General features: G+C 38.4%; 1 protein-coding gene across 2 annotated transcripts in view; it reads right to left on the bottom strand.

Annotated features, from left to right (window-relative positions):
- ERCC6L2 (ERCC excision repair 6 like 2) overlaps positions 1–21,256 on the bottom strand; it is a 131,913-nt gene that overhangs the window by 62,567 nt on the left and 48,090 nt on the right. For both annotated transcript variants that reach the window (XM_054727095.1, XM_054727094.1), the window contains exons 10-12: positions 13,440–13,511; positions 12,708–12,853; positions 2,282–2,377 (exon numbers count right to left, since the gene is read on the bottom strand). In XM_054727095.1, coding sequence (XP_054583070.1) covers positions 2,282–2,377; positions 12,708–12,853; positions 13,440–13,511 — 314 coding nt within the window. The remainder of the gene's footprint in view (positions 1–2,281; positions 2,378–12,707; positions 12,854–13,439; positions 13,512–21,256) is intronic.

Below are 21,256 nucleotides of genomic sequence, written 5' to 3'. Positions count from 1 at the left end.
TGTGTTGTTTAATTTCAACATATCTGTGAATTTTCTTGTGTTTCTTCTACCATTGATTTCATTTTCATTCTATTGTGATTGGACTAGAACTTGTATGATTTTCATCATTTTAAATTTATTAAGACTGCCCTGGCCAGGTCACTCAATTGGTTGGAGTGTTGTCCCGTACACCAAAAGGTTGCAGGTTCGATACCTAGTCGGGGAGTGTATAAGAGGCAACCCACTGATGTTTCTTTCTAAAAAATCAATAAAACCATATCTTCAGGTGAGGATTAAATTTATTAAGACTTATTTTGTGGCCTAACATATGGCCTATTGTGGAAAACATTCCATTGGTACTTGAGAAAAATGTGTATTATGCTGTTGCTGTAGGACAGTTCTATATTTGTCTATTAGGTCCAGTTTATCTAAGTGTTGTTAAAGTCCTCCTTTGCCTTATTGATCTTCTAACAGGAAGTTCTATCCATTATTGAGAGTGGAGTATTGAAGTCTCCTACTATTATTGTGGAGCTAGCTATTTCTTTTTATAACACTGTCAATGTTTGCTTTATATATTTTGGAGCTCAGATGTTTGATGCATTTATGTTTATTATTATCACTTCTTGGTGAGTTGGATCTTTTATCACTGTAAAACATCCATATTTGTCTCAACTTAAAGTCTATTTTGTCTGATATTAGTGTAACCACCCCTACTCTCTTTTGGTTCCTGTTTGCATGACATAGCCTTGTATTTATTGTTGACAGTATTACAGATGACTCCCATTTCCCCCTCCTTTGCCCACCTCCACCCAGCCCCTGTCTCACCTCAGACCTTCCCCATACTACTGTCTGTGTGGAATACCTTTTTTAATCCTTTCACTTTCAACCTATGTATGTCCATAGACCTATGAGAGTCTTATAGACAGTATATGGTTGGATACTATTTTTAATCCATTTTGCCAATCTATGTTTCTTGAATGGGGAGTTTAATCCATTTACATTTAAAATAATTAATGAAAAGGAAGGAGTTATTTTTGCCATTTTATTTGTTTTCTGTATCCCTTATTGATATTTTGGCCTTCATTTCATCCATTACTGCCTTCCTTTGTGTTTACCTGATTTTTTAGTGACATATTTTGATTTTTTTCTCATTTCCTTTTGTGTATATTGTATACATATTTGTGGTTACCAGGCAGATTACATATAACATCCAAAAGTAATGACTATTTTAAATTGATATCAATTTAACTTCAGTTGTATTAAAAAAAAACCCTCCTTTATAGTTGTGTCCCCCACTTTTATGTTATTGACTAGAGACCTGGTAAATGAAATTCGTGAACTTGGGGGGGGGGGGTCCCCTCAGGCTGGCCTCTGCCCTCTTGAAGTCCAGGAGCCCTCGGGGGATGTGCGACTGGGGGCCTAAGCCGCTTGTCGGGCATCCTTAGCACTGCCATGGAGGTGGGAGAGGCTCCCACCACTGCCACTACATTCGCCAGCCATGAACCTGGCTTCTGGTTGAGCAGCGCTCCCCCTGTGGGAGCGCACTTACCACCAGGGGGCACCCCCTGCATTGAGCATCTCCCCCCTGGTGGTCACTGCGTGTCACAGTGACTGGTCGTTCAACAGTTTGGTCGATTTGCATATCAGCTTTTTATTACATAGGAAGTCACAAATTATTGCTCTATGTATCATATACCCATTAACATAAATTTCTTTGTTGATAAACTATTTTATATTTTTGTCTTTATTTTTATAAATAATTTTATCTCCTTCTTTCTCACTCTGGCATCTTTTGGCATTTCTCTTTATCTTTGGAACTCATAAATATCACGAAGATGTAGCTATGTATGTTTTCTCTCCTGTCCAGGTCATTATTTATGTTCTAAAATATTCATTTCTTTTTCTCTCTGTGCTCTGTCAACTTTGGATAGTGGTTTTACTCTGCTAGTTTCTTGATCACACAGATTCTGTTTTCATTCTCTATTTCAGGAGTTTCTTAAAACTTTTAATCTACTAGTAGTGACCTCTCCTATTTTCCTGAAGTACTGTGGATGTATTCTTTCTTCTTAAATCAATTCTGACATAATAATGGGACTTTGAGATGAATGGAAAATAAATAGCTATCAGCCTGCCAGTTGGATTCAGAAATCCATGGTTATCTTAAATAGAAGTTTTGTTTTTTTTTAAACAAGGTTTTCCCTATCTTCTAATCACAGTCATATGATAAGCAACCTAAACAATTCAGAAAAGTGGTTAGGTTAAAAGTATTTTCAGGTCACTTTACATTTTGTCAGTATTATACCTGTCAATGGCCTGAAGATCATTGGCTGGATTCCATGTTGGATCAAATAATACAACAACATTGGCACCAACAAAATTGAGGCCTAGTCCACCAGCCCTGGAGGAAACAGAAAGAACATATTAAAACAGCAAAATAATAATTGTTGTTCTATAACTCAATTGTGCCAGATTTCTACAATAAATCAACACAATATTATACTCACATCATAAAAAGTGATTAAAACACAAATATTCCACAAATGAAACAGTTATGAAATATTATTTTTCTACCACTCTAGAATATCCCTAAAAAGTTTGACCATTAGACTTCATTTAAGTAGACTATGCTGTTTATACCTGAATATTATTTCTGTAAGGTTTTCCTAACATAATTAAAAAAAATATTAGTATATTGCAGCTAAGTTAAATAATATACACATTTTAAAAAATCAAGCCAGGAGTAAATATACTTTGTCTTTTTCTTCTCACTGTGTGCAAAACCTGGATATTATATGTAAAATAAACATAAGACAGTGAAAAGTAGAGAGAGCACAGACTGCCTAGGAACTACAAAACATGAGGAATGACATGACAGTAAGTTTCCTGTGTGGGTTTTTTTCCTGCCTAAAATATCCCAGACTGGGTTCTGGAGAAGCTAGTGAACTGGAATTGCCAACAGTCACAGACAAAAAAGGCCCCAAGTAAATCCTTCTTCCTTTAGCTAAAGAACCAGGAAAGATGTATCCTTTTAAGACAGAAATGTTAGACAATAACCAGCCTATTCCTGTAAACACCATGGGGGAAAAAATCTGTGGCCCCACCCTCAACCTGGCCAGTAAAGGCTAAGTGAGGAGACTAAACTTCCACTCTTGCTTGAATGTAATGAAGCACCTTTAACCCCCTGAGGGGTGGTATCAGAGAAGACTGATTAAGAAGCTGGGACTTTCATTTCTTCTCAGTGATAACCAGGCCCCCCTCTGTAGTATCAGTGGAGGTCAACTAGAAAATATTAATGAGGCACCTCTCTCTCAGAATGTCAACAGAGGCCAAGTAGAAAACATGGATTTCCATCCCTATGTGGCTGGTATGGTATCTGGGTAAAACAGATTTAAATATGATATAAAGTTTTAGAACATAATACAAAGAATGTCCAGCATATAATACAAAATTACTAGTTATACCAAGATCCAAGACAATATCAATGTGAAAAGGAGGCAACAGATAACAACAATGAATCAGATGTTGGAATTATCTAACAAGAATTTTAATACAATCATAATAAAAATGCTTTGATAAGAAATTACAAATATGCTTGAAAAAAGTAAAAATAGAAAGTCTCAGCAAAGAAAGAAAGGATATAAAGAAAAGCCAAGTGAAAATTTTAGAACTGAAAAATAACTAAATTATAAAACTTGATGGAATGGACCCAACAGTACAGTGGAGATAACAGAGAACAGAATCAGAAACATGAGAACAGGTCAATGTTATTTACCCCATCTGAACAACAGAAAGAAAATATACTGAAAGAAAATGAACATAGTCTTAGAGATCTGAGGGACAATAACACTCATATTGTTATAGTCCCAGAATGAAAAGTATTTGAAGACATATGGTTAAAAATTTCCCAAATTTGGGAAAAGCCATAAACGTAGATTCAAGAAGTTATATGGAACTCTAAAATGGATAAACCCCAAGAAATCCATGTCAAGACACATCATAAACTTCTGAAAACAAAAGATAAACTCTTGGAAGCAATAAGAGAGAAATGATAGACTACTTTTAGGGAAAACCAACTCAAAAGACAGTAGATTTCTTATTAGAAACCATGGAGGCCAGAGGCAGCTGTACAACATTTTCCAAATGTTTAAAAACTGTCAACCCAGAATTCTATATCCAGCAATATATCCTGCAGGAATGAAAGGGAAATCATGGCATTCTTTATTAAGATAAAAACTAAGAGAAGTTGTCAACAACAGACTCAAAAGAGGAAAAATAAAAACTCCACAAAAAGTAAAAAAACCATCCAATATCAAATCTTGTCAAATTTAGCTCAAAAAATGTATTTCTCTAGTTCCTTTTACGTTTATATTTTCCCTGCCCTATTTCAAGCCCTTATTATATCTCACCTGTAAGTATTATTTCATTGGCTTCTTAACTGTCTTCCCTTACCTCAGATCTTAAATCCATTCTCATTATTACATAAAATTATTTTAAGCACAGAATATAAACAGCTAAGTATGTCACTCCTCTGTTTAAAACCCCCCAATTGTTATCCATCAGAGACCAACTCTTGTATTCTTAGACTTTATCTCACAGAAGTACCACTATATTTAAAGTTGTCTCCATACACTATTTGTGATTTTCTTTGCTCTCTTCTTTGCCTGGCTAACTTCTACTTGTCCTTCAGCATTGCTAAGGAAGGATGAACTAAATATTTCTTCTTTGTGCTTCCTTTGATTGGCATTTAGCATACTATATTGAAACCACCCTTTTACATATTTCTTAACTATTCTCTCTATCCTCATATTTTTTTAGTTAAACTTTAAAAGAGCTGAGTCAGAACCTTTTACATCTTTTCTTCTCCAGGACCTGTCACAGAACATTCAGTTAAATTAACTATTTAGTCACATACTCAGCTCTTCCCTCCATGTATCCTAAGCTCTAACCATGTAAATGCCCTGGTCATTTTTGCACCAACACTGTTATATCTGCCTGAAATGCCTTTTATTTAAACCTGCTTTTCCTTCTAATGAAATCTTATCGATAAAAGGCCAGTTTAAACATCACCATTCTTCTATGCTCTTTCTTGATATGCCTATTCTTTAAATGCTCATGGAACTTTACACATAACTCCAGTAAAGCATTTATTGCTCATAATGCTCTGTAGAGGCAAAAAAAAAAAAAAATCTGTTATTTTTCTTATCCTACATTAAGTAAGGATCAATGAAGACAACTGAATTGAACAAAGGGATGTGAGAATGGTTAGACAACATAACAAAATACAGAATTAGAGGCAGGTTTTTGCAATCTATCTATATAAAACCCTAATATGCAAATCGAATGAATAGCGGAATGACTGGTCACTATGACACACACTGACCACCAGGGGGCAGACGCTCAATGCAGAAGCTGCCCCCAACCCACAGGCCCCAACTGGCAGCGGTGGTGGGGATGGGGGGGGGGGGGGGGCTGCGGCGGCGCCAGGCCAGCCAAGGTAGGTGCCAGTGGGGGCCCCTGATCACCCTGCTGGTTGCCCCACAGATCAGCCCTGATTGCTGGCCAGGCCTAGGGACCCTACTGGTGATGCACCAGGCCTCTAGTAGTCATATAATATGATTCTAATGACTTATTGAAGTTGTGGTTTAGAATCTCTTTCTTTTTGGACATTTAACAAAAGAAATACCATCTTCTTTCTGAGGAAGTTGAGATATAGTTTTCTGGAATGAGGTTAAGAGAAATACGAAATTATTTTTCTCAAGAGTCTTTCAAACTATGATTCATGGGATTGAATAATTAGGGGCACCTAAAAATTGCCTGACAAACCCAAAGTATCCTGAATTTTAAAGTTACATGTCCAATAGAAAATGAATTGTATCCTTTGGAAAATTACTTATAGAGGTGATAGCATAAAGATATCACAGATTTTCTTGAGTTAAGAAAAGAGTTGGGATTAGGAGAAAGTTTTGGAAAGAATTTAAAAATGAGTAAAGTAGCAGAGTGGGTGGGACTTAGACACAAAATAAGCAGAACAGAAGTTAAAAGTTTATCTAATATTGTGATGGAAAAAAGTGAAGAAACAAGGTTCATAAGATTATATAATTAGATAATTATAAGAAAAATAAACAAAATACATCTAAAATAAAAATTTAAATTAAGAAATATTTTCTAACACTTAAATGAACAACACCGACAATAAATATAACCAACTGTTTCAGTTAAGTTTCTTGTCAGTACGGTTTGACATGAATTTTTCTCAGATGCCCTCTATAAGCCACAGGAAGGGCCTCTATCAGTTGAGGTAGCAATCCCCAAGAGATTCTGAAGGTGTAACTGAAGGCTGACTGGGTTACAGCAGAGGCAAAGCTCCTTTAAAAAAAAAAACCCTCTAAACTCTACCTCTGGAGATGAGATGATTCTCTATTTCATGATCATACAATTCAGAATCCTAAACTTCAAAATCTGTAACTCTGTTGTTATGTGACTCACAGCAAAGGTCTACTCCTTAAGCAATAAAACAAAATATAGACCTTTTCAAGCTGAGGACTGGTATTAATACAGACCCATAATGAGCATGAAGGCTAATCATTTCTTAGATTCTTCTATTTTCACATCAAATAAGTATATAAAAATTATACTTTAACTATATGTTAATGTTAAAAAAAATGCCTTCAATGAATTAAGTTTTATTGTTAGGTGTTAACTATTATAAAGGGTGAAATGAAATATTCATTTGAATAATATTTATGTGAAAATCTAAATACATGTAGAGATACTATGTTCATGAATAAGAAGGCTCAATACCATAAAAATGTCAATTTTTAAAGTCATTTATAAATTCAGTGATTCCAATAAAAATTCCAACCCAAGGGGAATTGCCAGATGACCCTTCTCTAATTAACTGAATGAGATGATTATAAAAAATTAGGCTTTAAAGTGCTGGAAGCTAATTCCAGCATGTCATAATAAATGCAAAAAGTTCATCAAAAGGTAGGTAGACCTCTTCAGCAAGGGCTGAAGAATTATATTATTGCCTGCTGGAATGGCTGAAAGCATTTCCCCAAACCTGAAAATCTGCATATATTATTGCCTACTGCCAGACAGCTGAGGGCATTTCAATCTACCTGCCGCTGGCCAAATAGCTGAAGAGCCTAAGGCAGTTCCTCCAATCTGACAATGCCTACTGTATACCAAGCCTTACCTTTGATATGTATATCTGCTTTGCCATAGGGCAATTTGTGTTAATAAAATCTAGGGGTCCAGAGATTCAGAGAGAACTTGGTTACTGAAGCTAGGTCTCCTCTGACTCCCCAAAATGCCTTCCAAATTTATATTTCATGTCTAGTCTCTTTATTAATTTACACGTAGCCCTTCTCCAGATTCCTGAACCCTTTCTAGATGCTGAGAAACAACCCGGCATTAAGGTACTGATATTCCAGAATAAAGATAATTTAGAGAACAAAAGAGCTTGGAAAGCAAGAAAATTTTTAGATTAAAAATTATTCCAAGTAAAATAATCAGATTTAAAAAGACTGGAAAATAACATTTCTCAGAATATAGAGCAAAAAGATAACAAAATGGAACATGAATGCAAAGTTCAGAGATTTAAATAATCAATATGGGAACTCTAAGATCTGACAATCTGGCATGCGAGAGCAACAGAGATACTTGAAAAATAGAATAGAAGCCATTGACAAAGAAATAATCAAAGAGAATTTTCCAGAGTTGAAAAAGAAAACAAGCCTTCAGATTGTGCCAGCATAAGAAATGAACAAAGATCCACACCAAGACTCAAATATCACTATAAAATTTCAGAATACCACAGGTGAAAAGGAACTCTTGTGAGTTACCAAAGAGGAATGAGAGTCAGATTGGCCTTAGACATCTATTAAGCAACATTAAATACCTGAAAACAGTGCTTTAATAACCTTCCATAAACAGTCAGGAAATTATTTTCAATTTAGAATTTAGTTGGCCAAAGCAGCAATTAAGTGAGAGGGCACATAAAAGACATTTTCTGATATTCAAAGATGCAGAAAATTTACTTTCTAAAATCCCAACTTACAAAATTACTTGAAGATATTCTCCAGTGAAACAAGGAGGCAAACCAAGAATGAAAACGGCATAAAATTCAGGAAAAGTGGATCCATGCAGAAAAGCAGTGAAAGGATACTTCAAGATAACAGTTCTTAATCAGGACTAGAGAACAATCAGTCCAGATTAAAACTAGAGAACAAAAGACTTCAGGAGCAAGTGTATCTTCAGGATACAGAGGAGTCAACAGAAGAGAAAGTGTGATGGTGAATTAATAATATATTGAAGACTATCCTATCTAATAAAAGAGTAATATGCAACTTGACCATCACTCCAATTGACCATAACACCTAACAATAAAACAAGATGGCCTCCCCCATGTAGTCAAAGATGGCTGCCCCCATGTGGACACAAGATGGCTGCCACAAGATGGCCTGCAGGGGGGGCAGTTGTGGGAAGTTAGGGGTGACAAGGCCAGCAGAGGAGGGCAGTTAGGGGTGACCAGGCTGGAAGGGGAGGGCAATTGGGGGAGACCAGGCCATCAAGGGAGGGCAGTTGGGGGGTACCCAGGCCTGCAGGGGAGGGAAGTTGGGGGGGACCCAGGCCTGCAGAGAAGGGCAGTTGAGGGGGACCAAGCCTGCAGGGGAGGGCAGGGGGACCAGGCCTGCAGGGGAGGGCAGTTGTGGGTGATCAGGCAAGCAGGGAGGGCAGTTGGGGGGGGGAAGGCCTGCAAGAGAAGGCAGTTGGGGGAGGGGGAACAGGACTGCAGGAGAGGACAGTTGGGGGGGGGGAACCAGGCCTGCAGTGGAGGACAGTTGGGGGGGACCCATGCCTTCAGGGGAGGGCAGTTTGGGGGGGGACAAGGCTTGCAGAGGAGGACAGTTGGAGGGACCCAGGCCTGCAGGGGAGGGCAGTGGTGGGGGACCAGGCCTGCAGGGGAGGGCATTTGGGAGCCAGCAGTCCTGGATTGTGAGAGGGATGTCCGACTGCCCAATGGGATCGGGCCTAAACGGGCAGTCGGATATTCCTCAAAGGGTCCCAGATTAGAGAGGGTGCAGGCTGGGCTGAGGGACAACCCCCCACCCTGTGCATGAATTTTGTGCACCAGGCCTCTAGTTATTACTATAAAAGGCAAAAATATACTGAAGGTAAAGCATTAAGAAAATTATGATTAAAATATGAAGTAAACGGAACTGCATAAACATAAGATGATGATGGAAGTGTTAGAAAAGAGAACTCATTTGAGGTTGATGTTAAGACTGTCCTCCTTGAACTGGCCAAGAGGTCACAAACATTAGCACTTACAAAAGGTTAACAAAGTCCTTATTATTTTTACTAGAGGCCTGTGCACGGTGCACGGCAGGGTCCCTCAGCCTGGCCCGTGGGGATCGGGCCGAAACCGGCTCTCCAACATATTTCACAGCTGAGAAATTACCTTAGCACTCTGTGGTCCAGCATTAACAATGTTTGCAAAATCATAATAATGTAAATGCTGTTTTCTAGCCTCTAAATTTTAGAGGCAATCTATGGGTAGAGCATGGAAGACTTGGTTATTTTTGCAGGACTCTTTGAAAATTCCTAATATCCCTGATGAGGTAACAGTTAAAATAATTGACAGATAATATGAATAGGTGACAAAAATATAAATGGTGGATGCGTGCTAATGCTAATACCACCCATTATAAGCATTTAGAAGATACTGTAGGAAGTAGATGGACTAAAACATTAAAAATTAAGGAACATTATTTAAAGTTACTAAAGTATTTATAGACATACTAGAGGCCAGAGCTTGGAAAGTAAGAAAATTGATTTTCGAGCACTGGAGCGGGGGAGGGGGAGGAGCTCCCTCAGCCTGTCCAGGACCCCTCAAGGGATGTCCGCCTGCCGGCTTAGTCCCGGGGGATCGGGCCTAAGCCAGCAGGCAGACATCCCTCTCGCAGTCTGGGGCTCTCAAAGTCTGGGACCCCTGGCTCCTTACTGCCTGCCTGCAGCCGAGGCAGGAGAGGCTCCCGCCATCACTACTGTGCTTGCTGCGCTCATCAGCCGTGAGCCCAGCTTCTGGCTAAGCAGCGCTCCCCCTGTGGGAGCACACTGACCACCAGGGGGCAGCTTCTGCGTAGGGCCAGTGAGGGACGTGGGAGGTTGGCCAGCTGGGGAAGGAACGCGGGAGGGCTCCAGGGCGTGTCCAGCCCATCTCGCTCAGTCCCAATCAGCCAGAACCCAGCAGCAAGCTAACCTACCAGTCGGAGTGTCTGCCCCCTGGTATGCAGTGCACGTCATAGCAACTGGCAGACTGTCTGCCCCTGGTGGTTGAGCGGCCCTAACATATAATTAGCATATTACGCTTTGATTGGTTGAATGGACGACTGGACAACCAGACACTTAGCATATTAGCCTTTTATTATATAGGATATATAAATATATATATATATATATATAAAGCCTAAGCAACCGTCCGACTGTTTAACCATCTGACCAGCTATGACATGCACTGACCACCAGGGGGCAGATGCTCAATGCAGGAGCTGCCAAGCTGCAGTTACTTGGCAGCTGCAGTTCTCAGGTGATGCACCCGGAACCAGAGAAGAGGGAGCCCAATTCTGGGGTGCATCACCTGAGGACTGCCCTCTCGCAATCCAGGACCCCTTGGGGGATGTTGGAGAGCCGGTTTCGGCCCGATCCCCATGGGCCAGGCTGAGGGACCCTGCCGTGCACCGTGCACAGGCCTCTAGTAAAAATAATAAGGACTTTGTTAACCTTTTGCATTCGGATGTCGAGTGTGACTCGACACAGTTAGCATAGGTAGCAGGAATCGAGAAAAAAGCAAGCGAGTGCAAAGGGTTAAAAGTGGGGAGAGAGTAGTGTAAGTAGACCAAGTCCTCTTTCATAACAGAATCCAAGCTGTGTAATGTTGATAAATGAAAAGATAATGAAGACTTAGGATTCTGGCAAAATGATGGGCTAAGCTAATGTGGTAATTCTTCTGCTACACATCTAGAAATTAAATATAAACTATTGCAAAATGAGAAAAACAAAACAAAAACTGAGCTTAGTTATGTCTTTTGCAAAACACAGCTGAAGAATGTACTTACTATGTTATGTAAGATTCTTTACTGTGTAAAGACTTATGCAATGAATTACTCCTTGAATTCAGTCACAGGAAAACAGGAATCTAAAACTCTTCCCTTCCCTTAGTTGGGATGCCAAGCAGAAGTCAAAGCAAAACCACAGCAATGGAAAACTCCAAGCAAAGGATTTCCAAGGAGGAAAAAGACGCACTGACGATAAGCTCAAAATAAAAAATTTGAAAATTTGTGAAGATGCCATCTACCATAAGCAAGAGCCAGAGGAAACATCAAATAGAAGGATTAGCACCTCCAAGTACAAGAGTTAACAGAGCAAAAATGCCATTCAAAAGGAATTTTTTCAAAAAAGATTAAAATTACTAAAGAATTAAAAGAAAGGCTAGAAACCATAAAGAATAAAATATGAGTAAAAATAATCAGGCAGATTTGAAAAATATCAAGTAGAACTTCTAAACATAAAAAGTACACGTCTTTAAAAATTCAATGGATGGATTAAATAGCAATTTCTAATACAGCTGAAGAGATAATTAGGAGTTTATGTTAGATGCCATCAAATTAGACTGAGGGTGAGTTGACTGAGAGATGACTGCTTACAAATAGTTCTGTACTATTTGAACTGTTGAAAGCATTTATTACTTTGAAAAACATTACTTATAAATTTAATATGCATTTTTTATTTAAATTAACTGAAGACAGTATACTACGTCATTTATTGCTTTGTAAGGACTCAGGTGAGAAATTATAACTTGAATTCATTCACAGGAAATTGGGAATCCAGAGCTTATCTCCTTTTGCCTTAGCTGCAAGAATTCTAGAATTATTTTAGTTCTCAACAGTAAGTAGCTCACTCATCATACACACAATTTTCTTCATCATTTAGGTAATTTTTTACTTATTTTTACTTTTTGCATTTTATATAAATTTATTTTTAAAACTTCTTAAAATTCTTTCTAAAAGACAATGGGAGCAAATATATAAAATACTACATTAGATACCAATAGTTACGGATTTGTTACCCACCAAAAGATGAATTTTACTTAGCTTAAGTGTCTTAAGTGTGTATATTCTTTAAAAGGTTTTTGTTAGAGATTTGTAAGCAGGTGTTAGACCTGCTTTAACTTTAATAAAACCTAGAATGGGAGTTGCTCTGGTTGATCATAGGTAGAGACAAAGTAGGGAAATGCCTGGCCCGCTGGCCCTGTGAGCTCCCTAGGGCTCCTTGAGCAGTTTGCAAACCATTGCTACAAACGATTTTCTGTTATTTGATTAATAACTCCATTATTTAATTAAGTTTCATTCTGACCATGGACATGAGACAAAACACTACTGCAGAAAATTCCTTTAAAAATCTATTTTTTGGATTATTACCTTTACATATGCAGACATATAAAGGGGAATTCAGTGATGATAAAGGAATTGAGAGAACAGGTTAGGTAAAATTCAAGAAATCATTAGTCCCATCATAATAGCATTTTTGCTGCTTTTCCTTAAAGTCAAATAAAACAAAACAAAATAAGCCTAACCACTAAAAAGTCAGTCATAGTTTTAAAATTACCCTAAATCTTAAAAGCAATTAGATAAAAATCAAGGTATCAAATATGATTTTCTTACATTGTGGAGACAAGGCAAATGTTAACATCTTGAGTACTGTTGAACTCTTTCACGATCTTGATTCTTTCCTCTGATTTTGTACTGCCATCGAGTCGTCGGTAATCAAGCCCAGATGCCATACAGTATTGCTGCAGCACATCGAGCAACTAGAGGAAAGGTAGGAAGACAGGCAAAGGTGAATTCACGGTTCAATAAGCTTTACACATACAGAGAGAAAATTTTCTAAGTATTAATTATTGCTGCTCACAATTTCTTTCTTATAATTAGAGGAACAGATATTTTTCTGACTTCTGACCCATATATTTCATTATCCTGAAACTGACTTTAACCTTAAGCAACCTTTCTTTAAAAAAAACCCCAATCTTTCAAGAAAAAAAATCAATCTTGAATTTTTAAAAGTAAAACCAAATAAAAAGAAAACTATTGGCCAAACCATTTATGTAAATATATTTCATTTATTTATGCTATTTTCTACATTTTAAAATCGCTTAAATGTTTTACAGAACATTTTAATTATCAATAAAAACATCAACAGAAGATTAAAAATCTATCTTTGAGTTGCTACTTGACAGTATCCCTGATGTAACTGAGATTTATGTCTCCTCCCTCACTACCATTTCCTACAGTACCTATAAGACAGAAAAGATGGCTGGATGCCAGTATGTATTTGAGGCTTTCTGCTTCAGGAGTTAAGGCTGGGCCATTCAAGAACACACTGCAGACCAAACTCACCTTGGTGGAGAAGGAGAAAAGAAGAACTTTATCTTTGTTTTTCCTGCAGTGATTTAAAAGCTGCTGAAGGACCTGGAAATGAACCACAGAGCATCAGTGAACCAGTTCCAATTAAGAGTACACTTTGTATCACTGTGCATCTCTCCTGAGATTTGTAAGGTGTGACTCTGAACCCTAAGTTTTCAAATGGCTGTCAGTGTCAGAAGCACTTCATGCTGTCTGCATGGGAATGTCCACAGCTTTCCCTCTAAGGCTTCTGGGCCACACCACGGAGCCTACGCTGGCCTGGGTCCTTCTCTGCCCGAGGATGCACAGGCTTAGTACAGGCTATGTCTGACCCAATTTACATGGCAAGCATCTGTTCTTTTTCTGACTATGTTTTCCTGTAAAAATTATAAATCCCATCAAATCCTCTAGTAGGTAAATATTTTTAAACAATGCAGCTTTATTATTCTGCTCCCCAAAGAATGTAGTTTGAAATTTTCTCATTTTGGTTGTAGAGCCCATACCTGCCATTGCATTACTAATACTGCAGCATGAAATTAAAGGTGCCTAACTGCTTAAAGAACCACAGTCAGCCATCATACTGTAACTGGGCAAATGCAGAAGCAGAGGAATGAGAGGTGGCACAGGCACGAATGAGCCCAGTCCATGTGAGTGAAGACAAGGAATCGCAGGGACGTGTCCTGCATTGCTGCTGAGCGTGTGTTTCTTTATCTGTCTTTGGCTTTCTTCATCTGTATTCAAAGTCCCTTGTGCCCTGGGTTTTCAGGTGTCTACAATGTTAAGATCTGCATCAATAAAGCCAGGAACAATGGGCCTTCCAAAGCTGTGTTTGAGAGCATTTCCTGAATGCCCAGCGGCCCGCAAGCAGCCTGTTTTTCAGCAGGAGAGATGTGCAATGTTTCACTTGGTTCTGTCCTTGATTTGATCTCTTCATTAAGTGCTAAGATGCAATATCATTCACTGAAAGTGGGGAAAATGCAACATTGTTTTTCTTTATCTGTTTTCTTTACTGTTTTTCTTTATTCCTTAAACGTGTTTTTAAAATGTGTTCTAAATGGTTTTTTATTCCGTATCACTGCTTTGGCCATGAGGCTCTCATGACTTTCAGTGTCCCAGAGTCTCAGCTCCAAATGTGGGGAGGAGGAGCTCTGGACTTACAGCGAGAATCTGTTCCTTGAGCACAATACTGCATCATCCTCATTTTTAATTTTATGCCACCTGTGTATGTTCACAAATATTAAGTTATTACATGTTTTCAAATGAGCATTTTCATCCTAAATTTGTTTACAAATATTTTTTTAATGAGAGTTCAAAACCAAGTTTTAGCACCTAAAAATGAGTACACTTCGTACATATAAATATCACTTGAGAACTTCTTAGAAAGTATTTTTATATAATATAACCTCAAGTCATATTTCCTAATTCCCTTCATTTTTGGCAAGTTAGAGAAATAAAGTATTAGATATTACATGAAGGGTTAGATATAAATATCACTTGAGAACTTCTTAGAAAGTATTTTTATATAATATAACCTCAAGTCATATTTCCTAATTCCCTTCATTTTTGGCAAGTTAGAGAAATAAAGTATTAGATATTACATGAAGGGTTAGCCATCACCACATGGTGAAAAATGAGGTAAAGTTCCCAAAGACTCTTATTTTATCTCATGTTGTTTTAATAAAAAGGAAGCATTTTAGATTATGAGCCACATTTAAATGGTTTAATTCAATTTCTAAAATATACTTTCTTTATACCTACAATATGTTCAGAAACTAAATTACAGAGCAGCATTCCTTTTAGGAAGTATTTTAATTTCCCCTAGACAGATGTAATGAAATGTGTTTAATTACATCTAGGTTCTAAAAGTCTTGATATATTTTTTTTAAATAATCAGTCAGATATATACCTCTTCTCATTTTCTCCTCTCTGTTTCTTTATTTATAGGAACTTCAGACTTCCAGATTTGATTTTGACCTCAAAATGCCAATAATCTGCCCCCAACACACAGTGCCTTTAGGGGGGAAGCAAATAATCCAACGCCTGTTTATAATAGTAATACTATTGTTTTAAAAGCAGGCATCTCCACATCTGGCAATGACAGCCTAGAATACTGTGGAAAAGCAGCCCCAGAAGGAAAGAAAAGGAATTTTCTGAACAAAGTCCAAGGTTTTGTTGAACTTTACAATAAACAGTAATTTTATTTATTCAATTATGTATAAACATTTAACCTTCTAAATAAAAAAAATTATACTCAATATAGCACTCTTTTAATATTTGAGCAAGAGAAGATATTGTCCTAACTCTGACCTCTACCCTGCAATCCCTCAAAAAAAGCTAAGAAGTTAAAAGAAAAGTCTACTCAGATAACCAATCAAATGGTGAATAAAAATGTCACAGATAAGGTAAAATTATTTTAATACTTGGAGAACATATTAAGTAGTTTTACTGACATTTAATTTTATCCTATACTAGAGGCCTGGTGCACGAAATTCGTGCTTGGGGGGGGGGTGGTGTCCCTCAGCCCAGCCTGCACCCTCTCCAATCTGGAACCCCTTGAGGGATCGGGCCTAAATGGGCAGTCGGACATCCCTCTCACAATCCAGGACTGCTGGCTCCCAACTACTCGCCTGCCTACCTTCCTGATTGTCCTTAACTGCTTCTGCCTGCCAGCCTGATCACCCCCTAACCACTCCCCTGACAGCCTGATTGATGCCTAACTGCTCCCCTGCCAGCCTATTTGCCCCTAACTGCCCTCCCCTACAGGCCTGGTCACCCCTAACTGCCCTCCCTTGCAGGCCTGGTACCCCCCAATTGCTCTCCCCTGCAGACCTGGGTCCCCCCCAACTGCCCTTCCCTGAAGGCCTGGTAGCCCCAACTTCCCTCCCTTGCAGGCCTGGTCCCTCCCAACTGCCCTCCCCTGCTGGCCTGATCGCCCACAACTGCCCTCCCTTGCAGGCCCGGTCCCTCCTAACTGCCCTCCCCTGCTGGCCTGATTGCCCACAACTGCCCTCCCTTGCAGGCCTGGTCCCTCCCAACTGCCCTCCCCTGCTGGCCATCTTGTGGTGGCCATCTTGTGTCCACATGGGGGCAGGATCTTTGACCACATGGGGGCAGCCATCTTGTGTGTTGGAGTGATGGTCAATCTGCATATTACTCTTTTATTAGATAGGATAGAGGCATGGGTGCATGGGTGGGGGTCAGCTGGTTTGCCCTGAAAGGTGTCCCAGATCAGGGTGGGGGTTCCCTTGGGGCATGGGGCGGCCTGGGCGATGGGCCTGTGGTGGTTTGCAGGCCAGCCACACCCCCCGGCGACCCAAGCGGAGGCCCTGGTATCTGGAATTTATTTATCTTCTACAATTGAAACTTTGTAGCCTGGAGCAGAGCCAAGCCTCCTGCTCGCTCCATGGCCACAGCCATTTCTGTTGGGATTTATTTACCTTCTATAATTGAAACTTTGTAGCCTTAAGCAGAGGCCTGGGCCGGCAAGGGCAGGTGGAAAGCTTGGCTTCCTCCATTGCCTGGGAAACCCAAGCCACCCTCCTGCTCTCCGTGGCCTCAGCCATCTTGGTTGGGTTTATTTGCATATTCGCTCCTGATTGGCTGGTGGGTGTAGCGGAGGTATGGTCAATTTGCATATTACTCTTCTATTAGATTGGATAATAAAACGCTAATATGCAAATTGTCCCCTTGACCATGAGTTGGACTGGGAGTTTGACCAAGGGGTTGGGCCAGCCAGCCAACTGCCCGAAGCCCCTCCCCCTGGACGGCCCAGCCTCGATCGGGGTGGGTGGATCTGCCAGACCCCACCCATGCACGAATTCATGCACCAGGCCTCTAGTATTTTTTTTTAAATAAACGATTCTATATAAAGTACATGCATTTCATTTCACATAATACATTAACTTTTTAAATTAATACTTTATTTTTTAGAGCAAAGAATTGAGTAGAATATACAGAGGAGTCCCATAGAATACCTCTTCTACCCATTCCCATCTCTTCTCTACACAACTTCCTCTATTAACATCTTACATTAGGGTAGTGTATTTACAACAACTAATGAATGAACACTGATAAATTATTATCAACTAAAGTCTATAGTTCACAGTAGGGTTCACTCATTGTGTTGTACAGTTCTATGGGTTTTGACAAAGGTATAATCACATGTATATACTATAATAGTATGATACAGAACAGTTTCATTACCCTAAAACTTCCCCATGCTCCTTCTATTCCTCCCTCCCTACAAACCTCTGGTGACCACGGATCATTTTATTTTCTCTCTAGTTTTGCCTTTTCCAGAATACCACATACATGGAATCATACAGTATGTAGCCTTTTCAGACTGACTTCTTTCACTGAGCAACATGCATTTAAGGTGCCTCTGTGTGTGTTTTTTTGTAGCTTGAATGATCATTTCTTTCTATTGTTAAATAATACTCCATTGTCTAGACAGATCAGTCTGCTTATCCACGTACCTATTACTGAAGGACATCTTTACTAGTATTGCTTCCAAGTTCTGGCAATTGTGAATAAAGTTGCTTTAAACATCTGTACGCAGGCTCTTGTGTGACACTAAGTTTTTAACTCATTTGAGTAAATACCAATGAGTGTGATTGCTGGATCTTATGCTCAGAGTTTAATTAGCTTTATTAGAAAATGCAAACTGTCTTCCAAAGTGGCCATACCATTTTGCATTCTCATCAGCAACAAATGAGTTCCTATTGCTCCATATGCTAGCATTTGGTATTGTCAGTATGTGGGGTTCAGCCATTCAAATAGATATGTAGTGGTATCTCACTGTTGTTTTAATTTGTAATTCCCTAATGACACTGAGCATCTTTTCACCTGCTTATTTGCCATCTGTATATCTTCTGTGTGAGGTATCTGTTCAGGTCTTTTGCCCATTTTTTAAACTGAATTGTTTTCTTATTGTTAAGTTTTAAGAGTTCTATATGTATATTTTAGATACCAGTCTCTTATTGTTTTGCAAATATTTTCTCCCAGTCTGTGGCTTGACTTTTCATTCTCTTAAAGACATCAATATATTAAATCAAGGATATATTGCACAGAAATCCACTCTAATTACTATTGCATTTTTTCAGGCATTCTTGAATATCTTATAGTAAAAACAAAAACAAGTAATAAGAAAAGCGAATGCTTTTGGTCTTTATTAGGCTAGTTCAAAAAATAAAAAAACAGAGTCATTAACTAAATGAATAACTATAAACTAATATTCCTTATTAGAAATTTCATAAATGACAGTGTAGTCACTATAGGTTGGAGTCTTAACAATACAGACCCAATGTTTTACCATTCACTTATTCTTTACAGACCAGGGCAATCCACCTAAAAAGGAATCTTAAATTTGGGGATATTCACAGCTAAGGAATCTTGCATCTAATTTTACTCAAATTAGTCAGGCATAGAGATTAACATGATCCTTGTATGATTCCAGCAGCACTAAACATGGTTTCCTAGTCTTTTCCCCCCACTCTCCACAATAAATGACTTTGTGGCATTTCTCAAGGGAAAGAAAAATGAGGACTTTTATCAGGGAAATAAGTGCAGTGTGTGACCATCCCCTTGAATAGTAGTTGAGGTCAACAGACCTTGGCACTTAAGAGAAAGAGCAGGAGTTCATGAGTGTAGCTTTGAGGCTACGAAGGGTACAGTGGGCATTAAACCCACAAATAAATTGCACCTGCAGGCTAACCTATAAGAGAAATAGAATGAGGCTATTTTATTACCTGAATTTAAAAAGTACATGCAATTTTGAGTTCTTAACCCCGTAGGCAATAATTCCATAATAAGCCTATAGGTTTTCAATCACTAAATCACCACATCAAGTTGCTAATCAAATGATGAAACACAGCCTTAAAAATATAACCCTAGCTTATTACTACCAGTCTCTGATTTTCTGGTGCTTTCACATAACAAGTAAATTACATGCTTCCTTCACATATAAAGGCACCCAGCCTCCAGCAACAATTTATGCTTGCTTTTACCCTTTTAAAAGTCTTAATAAAATATAAATACAATAATTATCTTAATCAGACACTACTTTTCCTAATTATATAACCTTAATTAACAGTATGTTTTAAACCATATATTTAATGGATATATAAGAAAGTGCAGAGTTATAAATTTTCATTTTATTTCAAGAGTAGTAACTTTTTAGTAGAGTCCCAATGAATAGAATTTAAATAAATAGCAATAGATAATGTTTGAAATAGTTTTCAATGAAGGCCATAATTTTTAGAAACAATCTACTGGCTTAAGTTATCAGAAAATTAGTACTCAGTCCTAAATTAATGGGGATTTCATGTTTTTTAATTTAAAATAATAGAAGTAAACAAAATTGGTAATAAAAATATTTACCATTGTTAGAAAATATTATTTGAAATATATCTTATTAATCATAGAATATTCTCACCAGAACAAACATATATACACATATGTATTTTTTAAAGATTTTTTTATTGCTTTTTAGAGAGGAAGGGAGAGGGAGAGAGAGCAAGAAACATCAATTTGAGAGTGAAACATCGATTAGCTGCCTCCTGCATGCCCCCTACCAGGGATAGAGGCCAAAACCTGGACATATGCCACCCTGATCGGGAATTGAACTGGCACCCTTGCAGTGCATGGGGCAACACCCAACCAACTGAACCACACTGGCTAGGGTCAAACATATTTATTTTAAAAATACATAACTCCCAACAATGTGGATATAGAGGGACATACCTCAACATAATAAAGCCCATATGTAACAATCCCACAGCTAACATGCTTAATGGTGAAAAACTGAAAGCTTATCTTCTAAAATCAGGAACAATATAAGAGTGCCCACTCTTGCCTGGCTGGTATGGCTCAGGGGTTGAGCATCAACCTATGAACCAGGAGGTCACTGTTCAATTCCTAGTCAGGGCAAATGCCTGGGTTGCAGGTTCAATCCCCAGTAGGGGCAAGCAGGAGGCAGCTGATCAATGATTCACTCTCATTATTGATGCTTCTATCACTCTCTCCCTTTCCCTTCCTGTCTGAAATCAATAAAAAAATATATATATTTTAAAAAAGAATGCCCACTCTTGTCACTTTTTTGTTGTTGTTAATCTTCACTCATGGTTATTTTTTCCATTGTTTGTTTGTTTTTCTTGTTTTTTTTCTTTAGAGAGAATGGAAGGGAGGGAGGGCATTTGGGAGGGAGGGAAAGATAGAAAGAGAGAGGAGGAAACACCGATGTGAGAGAGATACATTGATTGGTTACCTCCTGCACATACCAACCAGGGACTCGAACCGCCCAACAACCCAGGTAGTCCTCTTGACCAGGAATCAAACCCTCTACCTTTAGGTGCATGGGCCGAAGCTTTAACCACTTAGCAACACTGGCCAAGGCACTCTTGCCACTTTTATTCAATATAATACTAACCATCCTAGCCAGAGCAATTAGGAAAAAGGAGGAGGAGGGGGAGGGGAGAAGAAAAGAAAAAGAATAAAGGGCATCCAAATTAGAAAAAAGCAAAACTACCTCTATTTTTAGACTACATATTATATATAGGAAAACCCTGAAGAATCAACAAAAAATCAAAAGGTGTTAGAACTAACATACAAAATCAGTATACAGGGTGGAAAAGGTTAGGTTTATAGTTGTTCATATGGAAAATAATACAATCATTAATAAATAATAATACAAGAATAAACTCTGTTTTGCATACTCTTAACTATAAACCTATTTTTGCCCCACCCTGTGGTTGCAGGAAAAAAATCAATATACAAAAATCAGTTGCATTTCTATGCACTAGTAGGAACTATCA

The sequence above is a fragment of the Eptesicus fuscus genome, chromosome 15, assembly GCF_027574615.1.
Source record: "Eptesicus fuscus isolate TK198812 chromosome 15, DD_ASM_mEF_20220401, whole genome shotgun sequence".
Classification (NCBI taxonomy): Eukaryota; Metazoa; Chordata; class Mammalia; order Chiroptera; family Vespertilionidae; genus Eptesicus; species Eptesicus fuscus.
Note: the sequence above shows the minus strand (reverse complement) of the source record. Positions and strands in the feature narration are given on the sequence as shown.